Source organism: Triticum aestivum, chromosome 4A (genome assembly GCF_018294505.1).
Source record: "Triticum aestivum cultivar Chinese Spring chromosome 4A, IWGSC CS RefSeq v2.1, whole genome shotgun sequence".
Lineage (NCBI taxonomy): Eukaryota > Viridiplantae > Streptophyta > Magnoliopsida > Poales > Poaceae > Triticum > Triticum aestivum.
This window is the reverse complement of record NC_057803.1, coordinates 44,272,503-44,295,817: the sequence shown is the minus strand read 5'-3', so window position 1 is coordinate 44,295,817 and position 23,315 is coordinate 44,272,503. Positions and strand designations below refer to the sequence as shown.

At 43.5% G+C, this 23,315-nt stretch overlaps 1 protein-coding gene across 1 annotated transcript; it reads right to left on the bottom strand.

The window, feature by feature from the left end:
* Positions 1–3,964: 3,964 nt before the first annotated feature.
* Positions 3,965–19,349, bottom strand: LOC123083721 (uncharacterized). Its single transcript, XM_044505671.1, has 3 exons — positions 19,262–19,349; positions 5,462–5,529; positions 3,965–4,231 (listed from the first exon to the last, which is right to left on the bottom strand). The coding sequence occupies exons 1-3, from the start codon at positions 19,323–19,325 to the stop codon at positions 3,965–3,967; spliced, it is 399 nt and encodes a 132-aa protein (XP_044361606.1). The 5' UTR covers positions 19,326–19,349.
* Between the last annotated feature and the right edge of the window lie 3,966 nt (positions 19,350–23,315).

Here is a 23,315-nt window from a genome sequence, read left to right as displayed (position 1 = left end):
ACTAAGCAAACTCTCGAAAAGAAAGGATTGAACTAGAATTTTATTCATCTAAAGCAAAAGATAACTATGGATCGAACTAAAATAAGTGAAGGAAAAAGATAGTGGGGATGATACGATGCTGGAGCACCTCCACCAAGCTTGGCGGGAGCAAAGGGGAGTGCCCATACCCTATACTCAATTTTCTTTCTGTGATGAAGAAGAAGGTGGTGGTGTAGTAGTATTCTCCAATATAACCATGAGTAGATCCTTCAAACCTTGAATCTCCCGAAGGCTTGATGAAGTAACTCACTATTTTTCTCCACTTCAGCCATTATGTGTTTATTTTCTGGCCCCCAGGAGTTCGTTCCTGCACTGTTTTCTCTTGGGCGAGATATGTCCCAATTGGACGATATGTGCCTACGAGGAGTATTCTCAAACCCATAATTGTGAATCAAATTGCGAAAATTGTCACGATGTAACCTGTGTAGAGGCCTTCTTGGTGGAATTTCTTCTTGCACTTTGAGGCCCTCTTGATTATTTGATGATCTCATAGCTTGATGAGGATTCGGATGAGTAGAGATACCAGCCAATGTGTCTTGCTTGGAAGCCAGAGAGTGAACCCCAAAAGGATTTTCCTCTTCTTCCTCCATAACTTCTTTAGCTTCCTCTCTCCTTAGATCTCCCTGAAACACCTCTGCGTCTTCTTCTTCGTTGTTGGAGGGTGAGGAAGACATGATGCTAGCCTTACTGAATCTGTCAGGAAACAGTAGGAAAAGAAAACAGAAGATTTCTTTGCGATAAGGTGATCAATAGGTTCGGGGGTATGTAAAGATTTTTTATCTTGGGGGACAAGCAAACTGTAGAAAAATGGAGTCCGAAAACTACCTGAGGTGGGCACAACCCACCTGGGCATGCCTGTCAGGCGTGCCCTGGTGTCTTGTGCCCACCAGGGTACGCTTCCTGGTTGTTTCTTATTTTCCTAATTTTTGTTGTATTTGAAAACTGACAAAAAATATTTTTGCGGATTTTTTGGAGTCCGTTTACTTACCGTATCATGTACCTCCTTATTTTCATGATTTTGTGGTGTTCCGGAAGGACTTTTTTATGTGTTCTTCCGGTGTCAAAGTTTGGATAATATTACTTTCAACATTAATGGGCGTACCTGAGATGTAATGTTTTATTTGTTGCCCATTAACAACCTTCAGGTTAGTACCTTCGGCATTATTTATTTTGATAGCTCCAGACCGATAAACCTCCTCGATAACATAGGGTCCTTCCATTTGGAGAGAAGTTTTCCTGCAAAGAATCTGAAACGAGAGTTGTATAAAAGAACATATTCTCCAACTTTAAACTCACGCTTTTGGATTCTTTTATCATGCCATCTTTTAACTTTTTTTTAAATAACTTGGCATTTTCATAAGCTTGGGTTCTCCATTCATCTAATGAACTAATATCAAATAACCTCTTTTCACCGGCAAGTTTGAAATCATAGTTGAGTTCTTTGATTTCCCAATATGCTTTATGTTCTAAATCAAGAGGCAAATGGCAAGATTTTCCATAAACCATTCTATAAGGAGACATACCCATGGGATTTTTATAGGTTGTTTTATAAGCCCAAAGTGCATAATCTAATTTCCTAGACCAATATCTTCCGGGACCTATTGACAGTCTTTTGCAAAATTAATTTTATTTCTCTATTGCTAAGTTCAACTTGACCACTAGACTGAGGATGATAAGGTGATGCAATTCTATTTTTGATATCATACTTGGCAAGCATTTTAGGGAAAGCATCATGAATAAAGTGTGAACCACCATCAGTCATTAAATATCTAGGGACTCCAAACCTTGGGAAAATAACTTTTTAAGCATTTTAATAGAGATGTTGTGATCAACACTACTAGTTGGAATAACTTCTACCCACTTAATAATATAATCAAGTTTTGGGGTGTTATAGATAACCACTCCGCCCAAGTTCCCTTCGCTGTTAGAACAAGGGGGCGCATCCTACTTGAGTTATTCAAGCTAGTTTTCTTCGGTTTTTATTTGTTTCTTCTCTTTTTTCTTCCCCGTTTTTGTTTGGTTTTCAATTTTCTTCTCCATTTCTTGTTTTGTTTCCCTTTTTCTTCTCCATTCTTTCTTTTTTCTTATGTTTATTTTCGTTTTCACTGTATATTTTCGTATATGTCAAAAACATTTTTTAGCAAGTGATCAACATTTTTTGTGTACACGTTCAACATTGTCAATATTTTTAAATACTTGTTTAACATTTTAATACTCATTCAAAAAATTCAAATACACGTTCTACATTTTTCAAATACTCGTTCAACAATTTTTTAATACTTATTCAACATTTTCAAATACCTTTTCAACATTTTTAGTACTTATTCAACATTTTGAAAAACGTGTTCAGCATTTTTTGCAAATACTCATTCGCAAATTTTTAATACTTATTCACATTTGTCAAATACTTCTTCAACATTTTTAATACTTATTTAACATGTTCAAATACTTGTTCAATATTTTTAAAATTCTTGTTCAATATTTTTTTAATTCTTGTTCAACATATTTTAATACTTATTATATATTTTTCAAATACTTGTTCAACATTTTTCAAATGTGTTTTTAAACAGTGTTTTTTCTGTATATCTATCTATCTGGGGCTCCTCTAGACACGAGGCTTCCCTTGTACTCGCCACGAGAGCTATTTATTGCTTTAAGCGATACGATAGCCTCCTCACTCCGAAGGAATCTTCCTCTGTCATATGAATCAGGCCGACCCATTTTCTTCTACTAGACTTAAAAACAAAAGAGAAAAACGTGGAGGACTGGAGGATCAAACACCGGTCTCTGAAATGATGCGGCTCACGCCTTGCCACTAGGTTACCGTCAGTCTCGTGCTAAGTTGCTGGGCACAACCTTTGTTGAAGGTGAAGATCTGGTTTTTCACCAGATCTCTTGTTTCTGTTTTTTCTTTTCTTTTTTCTTCTTCATTTTTCATTCTTTTTTTGCACTTTGTTTTCTTTCTTTCTTCCTTCCTTTCTTTCTTTTTTCGTTTTATTTTGTTTTTTTGTTTTTTCTTATCATTTTTTGTTTTCTTTTCTTTTTTCTTCTCCATTTTTTGTTTTTATTCCGTTATTTGTTATGTTTGTTTATGTTTTGACTTTACATTTTCATATATATAAAAACGATAAAAATCATAACAAAGTTGACATTTCCTAACGCCACACATGGCCAACAAATGTTACTACTCTTTCAGGCTCACATCCAGTCGCCACCATCAAGGTGGTGTCCTTGACTTCAAAGAAATCCATCAGTGGGCGGTTCTCAGGAACGGAGGTCGCAACAACATGAGTGGAGACCTCGCTACAGCGCGACTCGAGCGTGCAAGCACAAGTCAGGCTCCTTCCTTGGCGGCAGCTTCTTGGAGGTCAACCAAGCGATCCCAGGCTCCAACTACACGTTCGATCAACGGACCCAAGTGGACATCAACATCCTGCGAGATCCACATCGAAACCAGCCACACGGGTCAGCGCCTAGTGACAACACCAAGGCTGTCTTGATCCGGCACAACATATATTTACGGAAGAATACCTGCAACAATTAACCACAACTAGCAAACATGGCGAGACGCCAGACAAAAAGCACGTCACAGAAGGACAAAGAAAGGGCATCCACCTTGGGCGACCTCTTAGAGCTTGGCTATTTGGCCGTATTGATCTGACAGTTTCACCGACATGCATTGACCGACCTCTCGCAGGGCGCCCCCCTCGGCAATCGAAGGGCCCTCACGCTTCCCTGAAGCTTCAATCTCATCCCGGATGGACTGGATTAGTCACCGCAGGTCGGCCTCTGCCACTCTCTCATTTTGCACCATTGCCCGGAGACTGGAGGTAATGTTTTGGTTGGAATCCCCAGCGTCTCGCGTTTTCAACAATAATTCCTGGCAGGAACAGGCCTCCAAAGCATCCAACTCGGCGATGCTCTGTTAATTGCTGGCCTCCTTCCAAACCAAGCTAAGACAACAACGAATCTCGCAATATTGCTCCTCGGCTGCTTCATCACAGCAATAACAAGCTATATCAGCAAAAAACAAGTCTACACCAATTAAATGCCAGTAAGCAGAAGGTAGGTACTCATAGATGCAATCGGATACTGAGGCCTCCAACGCAGCAGTTCGGGCCTTCTCGCTCTCTAGCAATTGGCGCCCCCTCTCAATCTTCTTGGTCAGCAAAGCGCCGCGCTCCTGCAGGACCTACCAGCAATGGGATCAAAAATCAATACATTTACAGGCCATGTCTACAACAAAAGCAATTACGAAAACAAGTGCACACATCCTGTCCACAAGCAATTACGAAATATAAGCAGCACGATGTGAAATAGAACACGACACGTCAGCCTAATCCAGAATGTAAAATCATCACTTAACTAACAAGCATCACAAGAGTATAATGAAAACAAAGCTAATGCATTAAAAGAAGGTTGCAAACCTTGATGAACTAAACAAAGAAAAAGCAGACTGGATAGATGGATTCCAGGTGAAACATTCGAAACTATACCCCAAATATCGTTCTTCTGTTACAGAAGATGCATAAACAATGGGGTTCCTTGCCCGAAATTCATCATAGTAAGCTTGGTGCAGATTACTGTATCATGAATATGATATTTAAGACCAGAACACAAAAGAGTTGTTGTTACATGCATATGCAAAAAACTAAGCTCTAAAATTTGAACAGAGATGCTATTCTCCTACTAAGCTCTTAAATTTCTTCTCCTGGAACAGAGATACTATTCTTTTGCAAAGCTTTTAAATTTATACACAATTTTGATAGAAACATGTCAGACGTCCCTTGCTTATTGCTGATACTGCAACTGTAGTTTATATGAGTCTACTTTTGTGCTTCCATACACCTGTTATGAAGCATTCATCCTGACAAAAAAAACAAAGGATGACATTGGACTCTTCTACCAATTCTAGAACTTGTTCCTTTCTGAACCAAGCATCAACCAAAAAGTCATGTAAAATTTGAACCAAAACACATATCAAACATCATAAAGAGAGAGAGAGAGAGAGAGAGAGAGAGAGAGAGAGAGAGAGAGGTCAGAAAGGAGGGGAAGGATTGGGAGCAGGTCACCTAAGCAAAGTAGATCACGAGCACCAAAATCCTACATGAGGCAGCATGGTGCAGAACAAATTATTGGGATGGATGCCATACAACTTAGAAATGATGCCTGAAATGGAAAGGTTGCACAAGGCACTCATCTAAAGCACTTATAAATATAAAACAATAGAATATAGACAGAAGGGAGATGAGAATGTATCCTTAAATTCTTAAACCAGGAACACTAACTAGGCTTTCACAAGATGCCTACACTTGAAAACCCGATGATTGTTTTCTGCAGAAAAATCACAATGGAATGGTATCAATGCATCATATGAGGAAATTGCAAATCATGGGGTGGAAGTGGAGAAACCATCATATACTTTGGCATTGATAAACTCGGTTATCCCAAAAGTTTGTAAGCATGGAGCTCTTCTATCTGAACCCAAACCTGCAAAGCAATCAACAACACGAGTCAATTCATAAGCAAATCCAGAGAGAGAGAGAGAACTGGAACAAGGGCTCCAAGAGGAGGAAGCAAGCGAGGGGAGGAGGCAATGCGCCAGTTGCTCTGCTCGCTTCTCTGCACTTACGCAGCTGCTTGGCTTCTGGTCCAAGCCAGAGAGGAGCAGCCACCATTTGAGGAGCCCTGGCTTCCCTTCATCTTCTTCAGTGGCCCGTGCTGGACAGTGGGAGATAAAGCCCCACCATTCCCCACCTGCTGCTCCTTGCGCCCCACGTCAGCCTCTCCTCCAGGGCCGGCACTGAAGGGGGGCAGAGGGGGCCGCCGCCCCAGGCCCCCCAAGCTGTAGGGGCCCCAACCCAAGGTACGTACGCTGCTAGCTTAGGCTAGCCCACACACGCAGCTACGCATTACTTTGTTTTGGAAAAGCGTAGACACCATAAGCTTCTTGCGACGGCTCGTGCGTTGATGGTCTCTGCCTCTCATCCACCACACTTTTGGGTCGAGCATGTCTCCACTTCCATCTATCTCATCAACCTCCATCCACTACTTTGTCGGGTGGCGCTGCTTTCGAGCGTCTCTTTGATCGTTTCCTGATTATTCGGTGCTTCAATTGATTGGTTGTGTTACTATGTCCTTCTTGCCCCTCGTGGACACACCAAACTGACTGCTAAGTCCGTTGAGTGTGTCTTCTCATGATACAACGATAAGCATAAGGGATATCGTTGTTGGGATCATGTTGGTCGTCATATGCCTATTTCTTAGGATATGGCTTTTGATGAGCCACGTCCTTTCTAGTCACGTCCACTTCGACCTTTTTAGTGGAGGATATCTATTTCCACAATTTTCCAACACTCATATCACTCCGGTTGAGCCCTTATTCACTCGCCGTACTGCTCCTGGTTCTCCGATTATTGCAGATCCAACGCCATCATCCCCAATGATTTCCTCACCTCGCTTATCATAGGATTATACACATTCATCGCCGGTGGTTTCCTCGTTCCATCACCTGAGTTCATTCCAATGATTTCTACTCGTATTCTTCCATCTTTTCCTCACTTTGATACACACTATCTATGAGTTGTGTCGTCTTCCCCATCTCAGCTTACTTATGGCTTGCATCCTCGTCCGATTCCGCGTGTTGACTGCCTTGGTCGCTGGCACTACTTTTCTTGAGCCGGCTTCTCATTGTGATGTTGCTCATACCAAATGGAACCTTGCGATGGTGGAGGAGAATGCTTGAGCGCATCGGCACATGGGATATTATTTCTATTCCTCCTCGTGTTTGTCCCATCACCTGGTGGGTCTACAAGATTAAGACTCGCTTTGATGCTTCTCTTGAGGGTTACAAAGCTCGTACTATCACTCGTGGCTTTCAGCAGAAGCATGGTGCTGATTACGATGAGACATTTTGCTCCTCCAAACCATATGATCTCTGTTTGCCACTAGTTTGTGTCCCGGCTTGATGTTATGAATGCCTTTCTTAATGGTGAGCTGCGTGAGGAGGTTTACATGCACCCACGACCTGGTTATTCTACTCCTGATGACATGCTTTGTTGTCTTTATCGCTCTCTCTATGGCTTTAAGCAAGCCCCTCATGCCTGATTTGAGTATTCTGCCTTTGTGGTGGCTACCGCTGAGCGAGTGCTCATGATCCTACATTGTTTGTCCGCCTTTTTGCTCTTGGTAGGACTCTTCTGCCATATGTTGATGACATGACATTCACTGGCAAAGACCCACGAGTATATTGCCTTTGTGAAGGCACGTCTTAGTAAGCAGTTTCTTATGTCTGATCTTGGCCCTCTTTCAAGAAAAATAATCCATGATCTTCTTGCTCGTGCCGCTCTTACTGATGAGTGCACTGTTGAGACTCCCATGGAGCTCAATGTTCGCCTCTGCTATTGAAGATGACTCTTTGTCGGATCTAACACCTTATTGTTATCTTGTTGGGAGTCTTGCCAATCTGGCTGCCACTCGCCCAAAAGAAGAAATAGACTGCACTGCCCCTTGTTCGGGTGCAACTCCTCCCGAAGCATCGTTGCTCCACCGTCCTACACCCTCTACCATATGCTCTGCAGCATTGCCGTTGTGGTCAGGATGGTGGCAACCTTGCTAGTGGTGATGCCTCTCGCACAATGTCGCAAGAGCCTTCATCCTCTCAAGTGGCATGAAAGGAGGGGATAATGCCGCCATTGCTGCTGGCATTCTCTCTCTATGATCATGAATTTTTTATTTGAATTTTTTGAATTTCTTACCACATGTGACACGTGCGGATCGTGAAGTGTTTGGGAGTGAGACTAAGAAATATGGGAAATGAGATAATGACTGGCGCATTAGGGGAATGAGGCCTAAACATAATTGCTGAGGTGAGTTATAGCTACCAAAATCATTGGTGCATTCTTCTCCAAAGTAGGACACGCTTTTGATGCAAACAGGATCGAGTGGGATTTACTCATAATCTATCCAGTTCGAATGATAATCTTCTTTTATTTGGCAAACTTTAACCCTTGCTTTCAAAAAATTATTTGACCCAAACAGTAAATATATCATTGACCATAATTCTTTATACATCACACCATATCCTTAGTGTTAATCTTCATGAACTAGCCAATGCAAACCAAAAGTCCAAAATAATGGAAAGAGCTAGACAATTCACGCAACCTAAATTCTGAACTAATAGAAAGGGCTAGGCAATCCACATACACAATTCAACACTTACAATCTAATAACATATATGGCGAATTTGACAAAATAGTTAGGAATTCAATAAATGTTCACAAATTCAAAATATATGTTTGCGAATACAAAAAATGTTCACAATTCCAAAAAAGATTGTGGATGCAAAAAATGTTCACTAATTCCAAAATATTCACGGATTCCAAAAAACCCGTGAATTCCAAAATTGTTCATGTATTCAAAAGATGATCACATATTCAAAAATTTCACGCATTCAAAACAAGTTCATGAATTCAAAAAATGCACATGAATACAACAAACTATTCACATATACAAGAATACGTGAATTCGTAAAATGTTCGCATCGAATTCAAAATATGTTCGCGAACTACGTCTTCTTATGTTGGCAACGCACCACCTCCAACTCAGCCATCTTATGGCTTCCGAGCTCGCCCACTTCTACCTATTGACCGCTATGGTTATTGCACCGCTCTTTTTGAGACGACTTCTTATCCCATATGGCAACATGTGATGGCATCGAGGAATGATGTTCTTGCCCACATCGGCACATGGAATCTCATTTGCCTTCCTCATCGTGCTCGTCTAATCACTTGTAAGTGGGTCTACAAGCGTAAGACTAATGGTTCTCTTGAGTATTACAAAGCTCGTCTAGTGGTGAGAACATGGTCATGACTACGATTAGACATTTGCTCTTGCGCTTCGAGTCACTCTTGCGCTTCGTCTTTTCATCTTCCTTCTTTTGCTCATCTTCCTTGACTTTACTACAATAATTGTCCGTGTGTTGTGCATTCTTCTAATGAGTCATCTTCCTCGACTACCATGTCTTCTTCTATTGGCAACACATGGCCTCCAGATCAGCCTACAGCCTACTAATGGCTACTGAGCTCGCCGGCTTCTGCCTATTAACTACTATGGTTATTGTGCTGCTCTTCCCATGAAGACTTCTTACTGTGAGATTTTTGTTCATACAAAATAGCAGCATGTAATGGCATTGAATGCTCTTCCCCGCGTCGGCTAGTGAAATCTCATTTCCCTTCGTCTTGCTCATCACATCACTTGTAAGTGAGCCTACAAGGGTAAGACTCTGATGTTTCTCTTGAGCTTTACGAAACTCTTCTAGTGGTGAGAACATAGCCAATACTACGATTAGACATTTGCTCCTGTATGGCCCAGATGACCACTCTTCGCACACTTTCCATTGTGGCTTCCGTTCGCCACTAGTCTCTCTCTCAACTTGATGTCAAGAATGCCTACATGTAGCCACCACATGGGTATTCTCTTCCGGATGGCATGGTTTCTCGTCTATGTCGCCCCCTATATGGTCTTAAGCAAACCCCTCGCGTGCCCGGTTTGAGCGCTTCATCTCAGCAGTGAATGCGGCTGGTTTTTAGTGAGTGCTCATGATCCTGCACATTCTGTCCACCAACTAACTCGTGGTCCGACATTTGTTCCATATGTCGATCATCACTAGGGACAACTCTTACATTGCCTTTGTGAAGGCTCGTCATAGTGAATTTCTTATGTATGATCTTGGTCCTCTTCACTACTTCCTTGAGAATGAGGTTTCTTCTACCTCTGATGGCTTCTTTATTTTTTAAGAGAAGTATATCCAGGACCTTCTTGCTCGTGCTGCTCTTACTACGAGCGCATTGTTGAGACTCAACGTCCACCTTTGTGTCCACCTCCGCTCCCTGCCAGACCGGATGGGCATGCTTTGCCTTGCCGCGGGCTGCTATGTGTACTATCTCAATCCCACATCCCGTGCTCCCTTGCTGAGCGACACCATAACCCTCGAGCAACACCAATGGTGAGCAAGAGCTTGGACAGTTGGCGCGTACCTAGATTATGCACGACAAGCCGAGGACAGGCGCTACCTAAAGCCAGGGCCAAGGGTGCACAGTAGGAGAACGTGGGGTGCTTAATCAAGTCTGTGCCACACAACCTGCAAACAGGAGAAGCACACCAAGCCGGACCGGCGGGTAACGGAGAGTGCACAGGCACGTGGGATGCTGGACCAAGTAACTCTGCTGCCATCCCCGCCGCCAGTCTCTCCACCACTGTTGCCTTGTCTACCAACTGTTTTTAGAAGTGGCATCATTGCTAGGAGTCACTTGTGTGCCTCTCATCTCTCATCCTTAGTTTGGCGTGGTCTTCTTGGATCCGTCTCCAACGATGTCTCTAAACCGCCAGGGTTGTCAGCTTGGTAAAGAGGTATAGTTACCTTATGCTCATAGCAAGACAGTGTCTCAGCATCCTTTCGGCATTGTTCTCTTTTATGTCGGGGGTCCATCTCCCTTTACCTCGAAAGGAGGTCATCGCTAGTATACGATCTTTATAGATGACGTCTCTCAACACAACTGGATATACTTTATTTCTTCTCGTAGTGATATCTTATCTATAAGTGTTTTGATGCGATTGTTCAAACTAAGTTCCCTATGCCTAGTCTTGTATTCTGTCATGACTCTGGTGGAGAATACATCTCCAAGTTGTTGCTTTGAGTCCTTGCTGAGCAGGGTACTATTGCTCAGTTCTCTTATCCTGGTGCTCATGCTCAAAAAGGCACGGCTGAGCGCAAGCATCGTCATATTCTTGAGACGGCTTGTTAGTTGATGGTCACTGCTCTATCTTCCGCCGCACTTTTCTGTCAAGTCTACCTCCACTTCCATCTATCTCATCAACCTTCAGCAATTCATTTCCCTACAGGGTGGCGCTCCTTTGGAGCATCACTTTGATTGTTTTTTGATTATTTAACGCTTCAATTGTTTGGTTGTGTTTGCTATGTTCTTCTTTCCCTTCATGAAGGCACCAAACTAACTGCTTGGTCTGCTAAGTGTCTTATTAGGATATGACAATGAGCGTAAGGGATATCGTTGCTGAGATCATGCCTATTTCTCGGTATATGACTTTCAATTAGTCTCATACCTTCTACACGCATTCATCTTCCTCGACCTTTCCAGTGAAGGATATCTCTTTCTACAATTTTCTCGACCCTCCTATCATTCCTATTGATCCCTTATCCATTCGCTTCTTCGATTATAACAGATCCAACGTCACCATGTTCTATGATTTCCTGACCTCGCTTATCACAGGATTCTATGCCATCACCGGTGGCTTCCTCGTCTCCTTCACCTGAGTTTACCCCGATGATTCCTCCTCATGGTCTTTCATCTTTTCCTACTTATTGGCCGCATGTTGTGCATGCGTCTACTGATGTACCATCTTCCCCGTCTCAGCCTACTTACGACTTTCCTTCTCATCTGTTTCTGCCAATTGACCGCCCTAATTTTTCAAGCGCTCGTGTTGCTGCTCTTGATCCGATTTCTTATCGTGACTAGTAATAATGTACGTGCAATGCACGTTTATATTAGGTAAGATATATCTGTTGCACATTGGTATTTGGTAAGATATCAATTATTTTTTTGCAGGAATGGTAGGATATTAATTACATGGCAGATTTCAAGGGATATCGTTGAGTCAAAACGTGTTTATAACCAATGGCAGTGGTGGGTAATTAGAGCGTTAAACATGTTTGGTGTTCAACATTGGATCGATTTGAACCGCTAGATAACATGATTTGACGCCCGAGATGGTTTGGATCTGTCCATTTGGGTCTTTTTATATTGGTATAGATGTTGTTGCTTATCTGAAATGGCAGTTTGCGATGTCAGAGGAGATTGTTGCTCTTGAGCGCACCAGCGCGTGGGATCTTGTTTCTCTTCCTCTTTGTGTTTGTCCAATCACTTGTAAGGGGTCTACAAGGTTAAGACTCGCTCTGATGGTTCCGTTGAGCGTTACAAAACTCGTTTTTGTGGCTCGTGGCTTTCAGGAGGAACATGGTATTGATTACAATAGGACTATTTGCTCATGTGAACCATATGACCACTGATCGCAGATTTGCCACTTATCTGTATCTCAACTTGATGTTAAGAATGTCTTAATGGTGAGCTACGCGAGGAGGTTTACATGCAGCCACCACCTAGCTATTTTTTTACTTACGACATGCTTTGTCGTCTTCATCGCTTTCCATGGCCTGAAGCAAGCCCTCGAGACTGGTTTGAACGTTTTGCCTCTACAGTGGCTGCCACTGGTTTCAACGAGTGCTCATGATCCTGTGTTGTTTGTCCACCTTTCTGCTCTTTGGTTGAACTCTTCTTCTATAAGTTGATGACATGTTCACCACTGGCAAAGACACAAGAGTTTATCTTTGTGAAGGCACGTCTTAGTGAGCACTTTCTTATGTCTGATCTTGGCCCACTTTGCTACTTTCTTAGGATTAAGGTCTCTTCTTGGTCAAGAAAAGTAATCCAGGATCTTGCTTGTGTTGCTCTTACGGATGAGCGCACCGTTGACTCTCATGTAGCTCAATGTTCACCTCCGTGCTACTGATGGTGACCCTTTGTCAGCTCCGACACGTTATCGTCAACTTGTTGGGAGTCTTCTAGCTGTCACTTGCGTGGATATCTCCTATCATGTCCATATTTTGAGTTAGTTCGTCTCTTCCCCCACCTCGGTTCACTATAGTTATCTTCTTCGTGTTTTTTTGATATCTTCGTGGCACGATTCCTCATTGTATATTCTTTCCCCGTTCCCGTTCATTACAGCTCCCAGGCATATTGAGATGCTATGTGGGCTAGTGATCCCTTGGATTGTCGTTCACTTCTACTTACTGTGCATTTCTAGTGGTTCTTTGATTGCTTGGAAGAAGAACTAGACTGCAGTTCCCTTGTTGGGCAACACCAAGACCAGACACTCGAGCAACACCAATGGCAAGCATGAGCACGGACAATCGGCGCATACCTGGATTATGCACGACAAGCTAAGGACACGGCGCTACCTAAAGCCGGGGCCAAGGGTGCACAGTAGGAGAAAATGCGGTGCTTAATCAAGTGTGTGCCACACAATCGATAAACAGGAGAAGCACACCAAGCTAGACTGGCGGGAAAAGAGAGTGCACAAGAAGATGGGATGCAATCAAGTTCCTCTGTTGCCACCGCCGCCAGTCTCTCCGCCTCTGTTGCCTTGTCTACCAGTTATTTTCAGCAATGGAATCATTGCCTTGGGACACTTGTGTGGGTCTCATCTCTCATCATTAGTTCAACGTGGTCTTCTTGGATTCATCTCCGACGATGTCTCTAAACCACCAGGGTTGTCGGCTTGGTAAACAGTTACCTCATACTCATAGCGAGACAGTGTCTCAGCGTCCTTTCAACCTTGTTCTCTCTGATGTTTGGGGTCCATCTTCCTTTGCCTCAAAAGGAGGTCATTGCTAGTATACTATCTTTATAGATGACTTCTCCGAACAGCTGGATATCTTTTATTTCTTCTAGTAGTGAGGTCTTATATCTATACAAGTGTTTTGCCGCCTTGGTTCCACTCAGTTCCCTACCCTATTCCTGTGTTCTATGATGACTCTCATGGAGTATATATCTCCAAGCTGTTGCGTGGAGGTCCTTGCAGAGCAGGGTGCTCTTACTCAGTTCTCTTATCCTAGTGCTCATGCTCAGAATGGCGTGGCTGAGCGCAAGCATCATTTCTTAAGGCTCATCTATTGATGGACACTACCTCTCTTTCTCCACACTTTTGGGCCGAGTCTACCTCCACTTCCATTTAACTCATCAACCTTCGGCAATCCAATCCACTACTATGTAGGGTGGTCTCCTTTCGAGCGTCTATTTGATCGTTTCATGATTGTTCGGCGCTTCAATTGTTTGGTTGTGTTTGTTGTGTCCTTGCCCCTCGGGAACGCACCAAACTTATTGCTCAGTCCGTTGAGTGTGGCTTATTAGGATACAACAATGAGAATAAGGTATATCGTTGTTCGGATCATGTTGGTCGTTGGATGACTATTTCTCGGGATATGACTCTCGATGAGTCTCGTCCCTTCTACCCGCATCCATCTTCCCCGACCTTTTCAATGGAGGACATTTGTTTCCACACTTTTCTCGACACTCCTATCACTCTTGTTGAGCCATAATTCATCGACACTCGTATCACTCTTGTTGAGCCCTAATTCATTCCTCGTACTGCTCTTGCTTCTCCGATTATTCAAGATTCAACACCATCATCTCATATGATTTCCTCACCTGCTTATCACAGGATTTGACACATTTATCACCGGTGGCTTCCTTGTCTTCAACACCTGAGTTTATCTCGATAATTCTTGCTCGTATTCTTTCATATTTGCCTCATTTTTATACACGTCATTCGTGTGTTGTGGAAGCGTCTACTAATGTGCCATCTTCCCCGTCTCAGCCTACTTGTCGCCTGCGTCCTCGTCCTCTTTCGCCTACTTACCGCCTTTGTCTTTCGAACATTGGTGTTGTTGTTCTTGAGCAGACTTCTTATCTTAATGTTGTTCATACCAAATGTCACCTTGCCATGATAGAGGATATTGCTACTGTTGAGCGCATCGGCACATGGGATATTGTTTCTCTTCCTCCTCGTGTTCTTCCTATTACTTGGTGGGTCTACAAGGTTAAGACTCGCTCTAATGGTTCTCTTGAGCATTACAAAGCTCGTCTTGTGGCTCGTAGCTTTTAGCGGTAGCATGGCCCTGATTACGATGAGACTTTTTGCTCCCGGGGGCCATATGACACTGTTTGCACACTTCTTGTCATGGCTTCTATTCGTCATGTGTCTGCGCCTCGGCTTGATGTGAAGAATTCCTTTCTTAATGGTGAGCTGTGTGAGGAGGTTTACGTGCAGCCGCCACTTGGGTATTCCACATCTAGATTCCCCTATTCATGTTTTTACTGTCAAATGGAACTTCCCTACCAGTTGATAGTCGAGTCACTCTGGCACTTCGTCTTTTCATCTTCCTTCTTTTGCTCATCTTCCTTGACTTTACTACAATAATTGTTCGCGTGTTGTGGATTCTTCTAATGAGTCATCTTCCTTGACTCCTATGTCTTCTTCTGTTGGCAACACATGGCCTCTAGATCAGCCTACAGCCTACCCAGATGACCACTCTTCGCACACTTTCCGTTATGGCTTCCGTTCGCCACTAGTCTCTCTCAGCTTGATGTCAAGAATGCCTATATGTAGCCACCACCTGGGTATTCTCTTTCGGTTGGCATGGTTTCTCGTCTTCGTCGCTCCCTATATGGTCTTAAGCAAACCCCTCACGTGCCTGGTTTGATCGCTTCATCTCAGCAGTGAATGTGGCTGGTTTTTAGTGAGTGCTCATGATCCTGCACATTCTGCCACCAACTAACTCGTGGTCTGACATTTGTTCCATATGTCGATCATCACTAGGGACAACTCTTACATTGCCATTGTGAAGGCTCGTCATAGTGAATTTCTTATGTATGATCTTGGTCCTCTTCACTACTTCCTTGAGAATGAGGTTTCTTCTACCTCTGATGGCTTCTTTATTTTTTAAGAGAAGTATATCCAGGACCTTCTTGCTCGTGCTGCTCTTACTACGAGCGCATTGTTGGGACTCAACGTCCACCTTTGTGTCCACCTCCTCTCCCTGCCAGTCCGAATGGGCATGCTTTGCCTTGCTGCGGGCTGCTATGTGTACTGTCTCAATCCCACATCCCGTGCTCCCTTGCTAAGCGACACCATAACCCTCGAGCAACACCAATGGTGAGCAGGAGCTTGGACAGTTGGCGCATACCTGGATTATGCACGACAAGCGGAGGACAGGCGCTACCTAAAGCCAGGGCCAAGGGCGCACAATAGGAGAATGTGGGGTGCTTAATCAAGTGCGTGCCACACAACCCGCAAACAGGAGAAGCACACCAAGCCGGATCGGCGGGTAACGGAGAGTGCACACGCACGTGGGATGCTGGACCAAGTAACTCTGCTGCCATCGCCGCCAGTCTCTCCACCTCTGTTGCCTTGTCTATCAACTGTTTTCAGCAGTGGCATCATCGCCAGGAATCACTAGTGTGGCTCTCATCTCTCATCCTTAGTTTGACGTGGTCTTCTTGGATCCGTCTCCAACGATGTCTCTAAACCGCCAGGGTTGTCAACTTGGTAAAGAGGTGCAGTTACCTTATGCTCATAGAGAGACAGTGTCTCAGCATTCGTTCGACATTGTTCTCTTTTATATCTGGGGTCATCGCTACTATACGATCTTTATGGATGACTGCTCTCAACACACCTGGATATACTTTATTTCTTCTCGTAGTGATATCTTATCTATATAAGTGTTTTGATGCCATTGTTCACACTAAGTTCTCCATGCCTAGTCTTGTATTCTGTGATGACTCTGGTGGAGAATACATCTCCAAGTTGTTGCTTTGAGTCCTTGCTGAGCAGGGTACTCTTGCTCAGTTCTCTTATCCTAGTGCTCATGCTCAGAATGGTGTGGCTGAGCGCAAGCATCGTCGCCTTCTTCAGACGGCTCGTTAGTTGATGGTCACTGCTCTATCTTCCGCTACACTTTTCGGTCAAGTCTGCTTCCACTTCCATCTATCTCATCAACCTTCAGCAATTCATTTCCCTACAGGGTGGCGCTCCTTTGGAGCGTCACTTTGATAGTTTTCTGATTATTTAGCACTTCAATTGTTTGGTTGTGTTTGCTATGTTCTTCTTTTCCCTCATGAGCGCACCAAACTAATTGCTCTGTCTGTTAAGTGTCTTCTTAGGATATGGCGATGAGCGCAAGGGATATCGTTGTTTCGCGCCGATCGACGGATGCCTATTTCTCGGCATATGACTTTCGATTAGTCTCGTCCCTTCTACATGCACTCATCTTCCTCGACCTTTCAGTGAAGGATATCTCTTTCTACAATTTTCTCAACACTCCTATCATTCCTATTGAGCCATTATCCATTCACTTCTCCGATTGTAACAAATCCAACGCCATCATCTCCTATGATGTCATAACCTCGCTTATCACAGGATTCTACACCATCACCGGTGGCTTCCTCGTCTCCATCACCTGAGTTTACCCCGATGATTCCTCATGGCCTTCCATCTTTTACTCACTTTCACACTCGTTGACCACGTGTTGTGTATGCATCTATTGATGTGCCATCTTCCCTGTCTCAACCTACTTACGGCTTGCCTTCTCATATGTTTCCGCCAATTGACCATCGTGATTTTTCAAGCGCTCGCGCTGCTTTTCTTGAGCTGATATCTTATCGTGACGTTGTTGCTTATCTGAAATGGCAGTTTACGATGGTAGAGGAGATTGCTGCTCTTGAGCATACCGGCATGTGGGATCTTGTTTCTCTTCCTCTTTGTGTTCGTCCCGTCACTTGTAAGGGGTCTACAAGGTTAAGACTCGCTCTGATGGTTCCGTTGTGCGTTACAAAACTCGTCTTGTGGCTCGTGGCTTTCAGGAGGAGCATGGTCTTGATTACAATAAGACTTTTTGCTCATGTGAACCATATGACCACTGTTCGCACATTCGCCACTTATCTATACCTCAACTTGATGTTAAGAACGCCTTTCTTAATGGTGAGTTACGTGAGGAGGTTTACATGCAGCCACCACCTAGGTATTTTGTTCCTTATGACATGCTTTATCGTCTTAGTCGCTCTGCATGGCCTGAAGCAAGCCCTCAAGACTGGTGTGAGTGTTTTCCTCTACGGTGGCTGCCGTTGGTTTCAGCGAGTGCTCATGATCACCACTGGCAAAGACACCGAGTATATTACCTTTGTGAAGGCATGTCTTAGTGAGCACTTTCTTATATCTGATCTTAGCCCACTTTGCTACTTTCTTAGGATTAAGGTCTCTTGGTCAAGAGAAGTAATCCAGGATCTTCTTGCTCGTGTTGCTCTTACTGATGAGCGCACCGTTGACTCCCATGTAGCTCGATGTTCACCTTCCGTGCTACTGATGGTGACCCTTTGTCAGCTCCGACACGTTATCGTCATCTTGTTGGGAGTCTTCTGGCTATCACTCGCCAGGATATCTCCTATCATGTCCATATTTTGAGTCAGTTCATCTCTACCCCCACCTCGGTTCACTATAGTCATCTTCTTCGTGTTTTTTATGTCTTCGTGGTTTTTGATAGCTTCGTGACACGATCCTTGCTGTATATTCTTTCCCCGTTCACGTTCATTACAGCTCCCAGGCATATTGAGATGCTATGTGGGCTAGTGATCCCTTGGATCGTCGTTCACTTTTTGCTTACCATGCATTTCTAATGGTTCTCTGATTGCTTGGAAGAAGAAACATATTGCAGTGCTCGTACAAGTGCACCTCCTCCTGCAACTTCGGCACGCCACCATCCAGCTCTACCCTCTAGTATATGCTCTACGGCATTGTCGTCGTGGCTCAGATGGTGGCAAACTCGCTAGCGCTAATGCCTCTCGCACGATGTCGCAAGAGCCTTCATCCTCTCAAGTGGCATGAATGGCCGGGGGACAATGGTGCCATGGGCGCTGGCATTCCCTCTCTCAAATCGTGAAGTGAATAAGAGAAATAGTCAGCATATTAGGGTAACGAGGCCCAAACAGAATTGTTGAGATGAGTTAGGCTCACTACCAAAATGGTTGTGTATTCTTCTCCAAAGTGGGCCACGTTTGCATAACATTACCCCATGGGATATAGTCATACTCTATCAAGCCCAAATGATAATCTTCTTTTCTCAATAAAATTTAACCCCGACTTCCAAATAATAATTTGACGCAAACACTAGCCATAGCATTGACCATAATTTTTTATACATCACACCATATTTTTAGAATCTACTAACATGTAAGTCATATGAAAAAAGGAATAAATCTACGCATGTAATTTACATGTAACCATTATATTATATTGTCTCAGGAATCCTAGGTAGGTATCACTAGATGTCTAGACCAACATTGTACATTTGTAAATAGAAGGGTTTGGTTTAATTTATAACCATCGTCTAGACAGTAATCTCTAGTTCCCAACCTAGGGGTGTGCATTACATGATGGAGAATACAATAATTTTTTGAACTTTGTCAAAAACTTACGAAAGTACTTTCAACTCAATAAACAATTATGTTTACGATTTCAAAAGGAAGATATAATGATAAGGTGTTTAACAAATATGCATGCATGTTGTATCATGTTTAACAAATAGAATGCATACCAATATGAATACAACCACTGGCTCCATCACGAAAGGTTGCGTGATAAAAGCCCGCGCCCGCCATGCTAACTTAGCAGCTTCCTCGACTTCCTCAACTGCAACTGACACAGTTGAATTTGTAACTGAAATGTAAAACACAAACATAAGGGATGCAACTTCAAGATAATATGAATAGTGAGCAAAGCAACATATAGAGGTATAAAAGAACATACCCCTCATCCAAGATACCATGAGCATACAATAAGCATACAGAGAGTTAGAGAACCGACTTCCCTTGAGCCTTGCACCCTCTCTTATCAACATAGTACCAAGACCGAACCCTAGAAAAAGAGCAGTATTGTTAAGCATAGACCTAAGTACAGCTTAACGACACTAAAATATGTCAAAGGGCCACTCACAGTTCCACCAAATCTCTAAAGGAAGAAACTATTGTTATGCTAACTGTCTTTTACTATCAAAGGAGAGTGCGGTTGTGCTGGTAGGTCGTGGTACATCGATTCGCATGTTCGTGTGTCGCTTCCTCCGCTCTCAACCAAATTATCGCCGACGAGTGGACCCTCCCGCTCTCTTCCCTGCCTCATCGACTCGCTCGACCCAATCTGATTTATTCTTCCCCTCTCATGAAGAGTGAGCGCGACCAACTAGGGTTACTATCGCGTTCAGTCGTCGCCGCCTCGCATAACATTTGTCGAACACAAGCCTAGGTCGCCCTCATTTGTACATGCAAGATGTAGCTCACCATCTTCTATGTCATGTACGACCTTCATCTATACCTGCTTCCTAGCGGCATCGAATAGTGGCACCGCAGCAGGTCTCTGGGTGCAGCAGCTACTCCAGTTGTACGTGAGCCATGGGTTCAAGAGAGGTTCTTGGAGTTCTCATGGTCCACGGCCGCCGAAAGGGTGTAAGAGTAGATTTGTTAAGGCTTCCAGGTGTTAACAGTATTCTTTTCTCATCACTAAGCATTTGTCTCGCTCACTAATTGTTTCTTGCACTATATGGCCAGATCTAGCTTCTTCATTTATCCATGATTTTTCTTTAAAGTCCATCGACTAAATGTACAAGAGCTTGGCGGCTCTTTTCTAGCTGCGGCTAAAACTTTATATTAAAGTAAACTTTAGTTTTGTTGGTTTCTTGTTCATAGAAACCAGCGGCAAGAAATAAGGCTAGATTAGCCACCGCAACATCAACCAACTTTATGAGCATGTACCTGGACCCTCCTGTATGGCAGTTGATCCACCTTACATGAAGATTAATGTCATCTACATCAATATATTAATTTTGCTCCTGGTATGCATTTCTTGGAGAAATCTTAGGGCAAATATTTTCTTATTTTTTCTTTCTTCAGAAATCTTGGGAGAAATTTAGTGTCGGCACCTTCAGTTCTATTATGTCCATCCCAAAAAGTTTGTCTCAAATTTATCTAGATACGGATGAATCTAACACTAAAAATTAGCATTGTAATCACAACTGTGGGCTAATTCTGTAAAGAAATGCAATGATGTAATGTTCTTGGTTAAACTTCAGTTCTGTATATACTCCCTTCGTCCCAAAGTAAGTGCCGCTGATTTAGTACAAAGTTAGTGACACTTATTTTGGGATGGAGGGAGTACTTAGTAATGAAAATTCAAGAATGTTGTAGGCATGTTGTCATTGAAGTTTTGATAGATATTTTGCTTATGCGTATTTAACATTAACAGAGTTACTAACATTGTTTCGATATTTCGCCAGTAGAAGACTGGATTGTGTCTATAGCCATTGTGCATCAATGCGATCCAAAAATAGGTAATTCGAGGTGGATTTCACTTGTGGTAGCACACAGTTCAGATAGCAACGCAGGAATTTTACAGAAGCCTTCTACAAAAGCCTTCTACAAACCACAAACATGCATCAAGCAAAAGCCTTCTACAACGACTAACAAACATACAAGGGCAATTTTACAGAAGGATCAACACTTGTGGAAAAATAGACATTTTATACAATAACAGCAGCTTTCTATTGGCTTACTCCAAACCACAAAGACACAAATCAATATGCACAAATGTTGGACCTACAGATAAGCAGACTTGAATTCAATAGTAAGTATTAGCAAAACTATCTTTTTTGTGTGGGTGATATCAGTATCACATCAATTCACAACTATCTATCATTAACAATCCCACTACACGTTACCTCCCTTCTAAGTTCCTACAGATAATTAGCATCCAAACTCAATAAGTATCTTTGTATTCACCGCGTAATCCAAATGAACCGCCACATCCAAGCACGGTCACCACAACTGGTGTGAGGTTATGGCACTGCAATTGGTGGCTCAGCTATTGTGAGGTTGCGATATGTTTTTCTCTGTTGTACAGTAGAACCTAAGCAGAAGTTCTTCACACCCAAATCAAGTTGGTTTGAGATTTCATAGATGTATGAATCACTGCCCTGAATTACTAGATATGAAAATGTACAGCCCTGGTACACAAGAGTAAAGAAACACACCCCTGACCACCAAATTGTCCTCCCAGAGATAATCAACGGACAAAGGAGCCAGATTTCGCTAGGACATCTATAAACATCCCGACCCTAAATCACGCGTCCACGCCAGCAAATCGAATCCCCGCAGCACCAAACCCTAGCACGAATGCGAGGCCAAGGGACAGGGGACTCACATGTGTACCCGCCCATGCTGGCTCGGGAGTCGGCGGCGACGATGACGCCTTGTCGAAGATGAAGGAGAGCGTGTTCGTCCCATTCTTGTTGCTCACCATCTCCTTGGTCGCCTTCTGGAACCCATCGAACTGCCACCGGGAAACGAAAACGGGGCGCAAACGGATCAGAGGCCGGCGGAGAGAGAAGGGGATTGAGGGAGGGGATGGCTCACGCACGTGGTTGCAGGTGGGGAACTCGAGGGCGAGTTGGTCGGCGGTGTCGGCGGAGAAGAGGCCACCGAAGTCGTCGCTGCCGGCCGCGGCGGCACCGGTTCTCTAGGGCGGACATGTTGGGAACTCGAGGGCAATCAGGTCGTCGGTATCGGCGGAGAGGAGGCCGCCGAAGTCTTCGCTACCGGCCGCAGCGGTGCCGAAGTGCTTCTCGACGGCGTGGATGTGTAGCGGCGGAGGCGATCAATTGAGATCTTTTTTCTCCCCTCCTCTTCGCGTCGGTCTCCCCCTTCCTTCTTGCGGCAGGCCTTCGCGTCGGGATCGGGCCGGGCTGTGCGCCCCGACTTGGATGGAGGCGGTTATGGCGCCCCATGGGCCGCGGCCCATAAGCGGGAGGTGGTGGTTCGCTCCCAGCAGAGCATTAAAAAAAGTCAACTTTTTTTAGAGATTACTAGTAAGCGTGACATGAAACATATTAAAAAATCGCTATAGCTTAGCACTGCATAGAGAGCAAAAACACGACTATTTCCTAATATATGTCTAAAAATAAAGTATAATATCAGTAATCTTGAGTGCATCTTCTCTCAGGTGCGGCTGCTCAAGTGTTGAGGGAGCTAGGTCTTCGTGAGCAAGCAATTTGCATGCATACCCACTTAGTTTTTTTGTTAAGCTTTAATGTATTTATAGCTCTAGTGCATCCGTTGCATGGCAATCCCTACTCGTTGTATTGACATCAATTGATGGGCATTTCCATAGCCCGTTGATTAGCCGCGTCAATGTGAGACTTTTCTTTTTTGTCTTCTCACACAACCTCCATCATCATATTCTATTTCACCCATAGTGCTATGTCCATGGCCCGCGCTCATATATTGAGTGAAAGTTGAAAGAGTTCGAAAAGGCTAAGTATGAAACAATTTATTGGCTTGTCATCGGGGTTGTGCATTATGGGAGCATTTTGTGTGACAAAAATGAAACATGGTCAAACTATATGATTTTGTAGGGATAAGCTCTCATTGGCTATGTTATTTTGATAAGACATAATTGCTTGGTTAGCATGCTTGAAGTATTATTATTTTTATGTCAATATTAAACTTTTTCATAAAATCTTTTGGATCTAAACATTCATGCCGCAATAAAGAGAATTACATTGAAAATTATGTTAGGTAGCATTTCACATAAAAAATCCATTT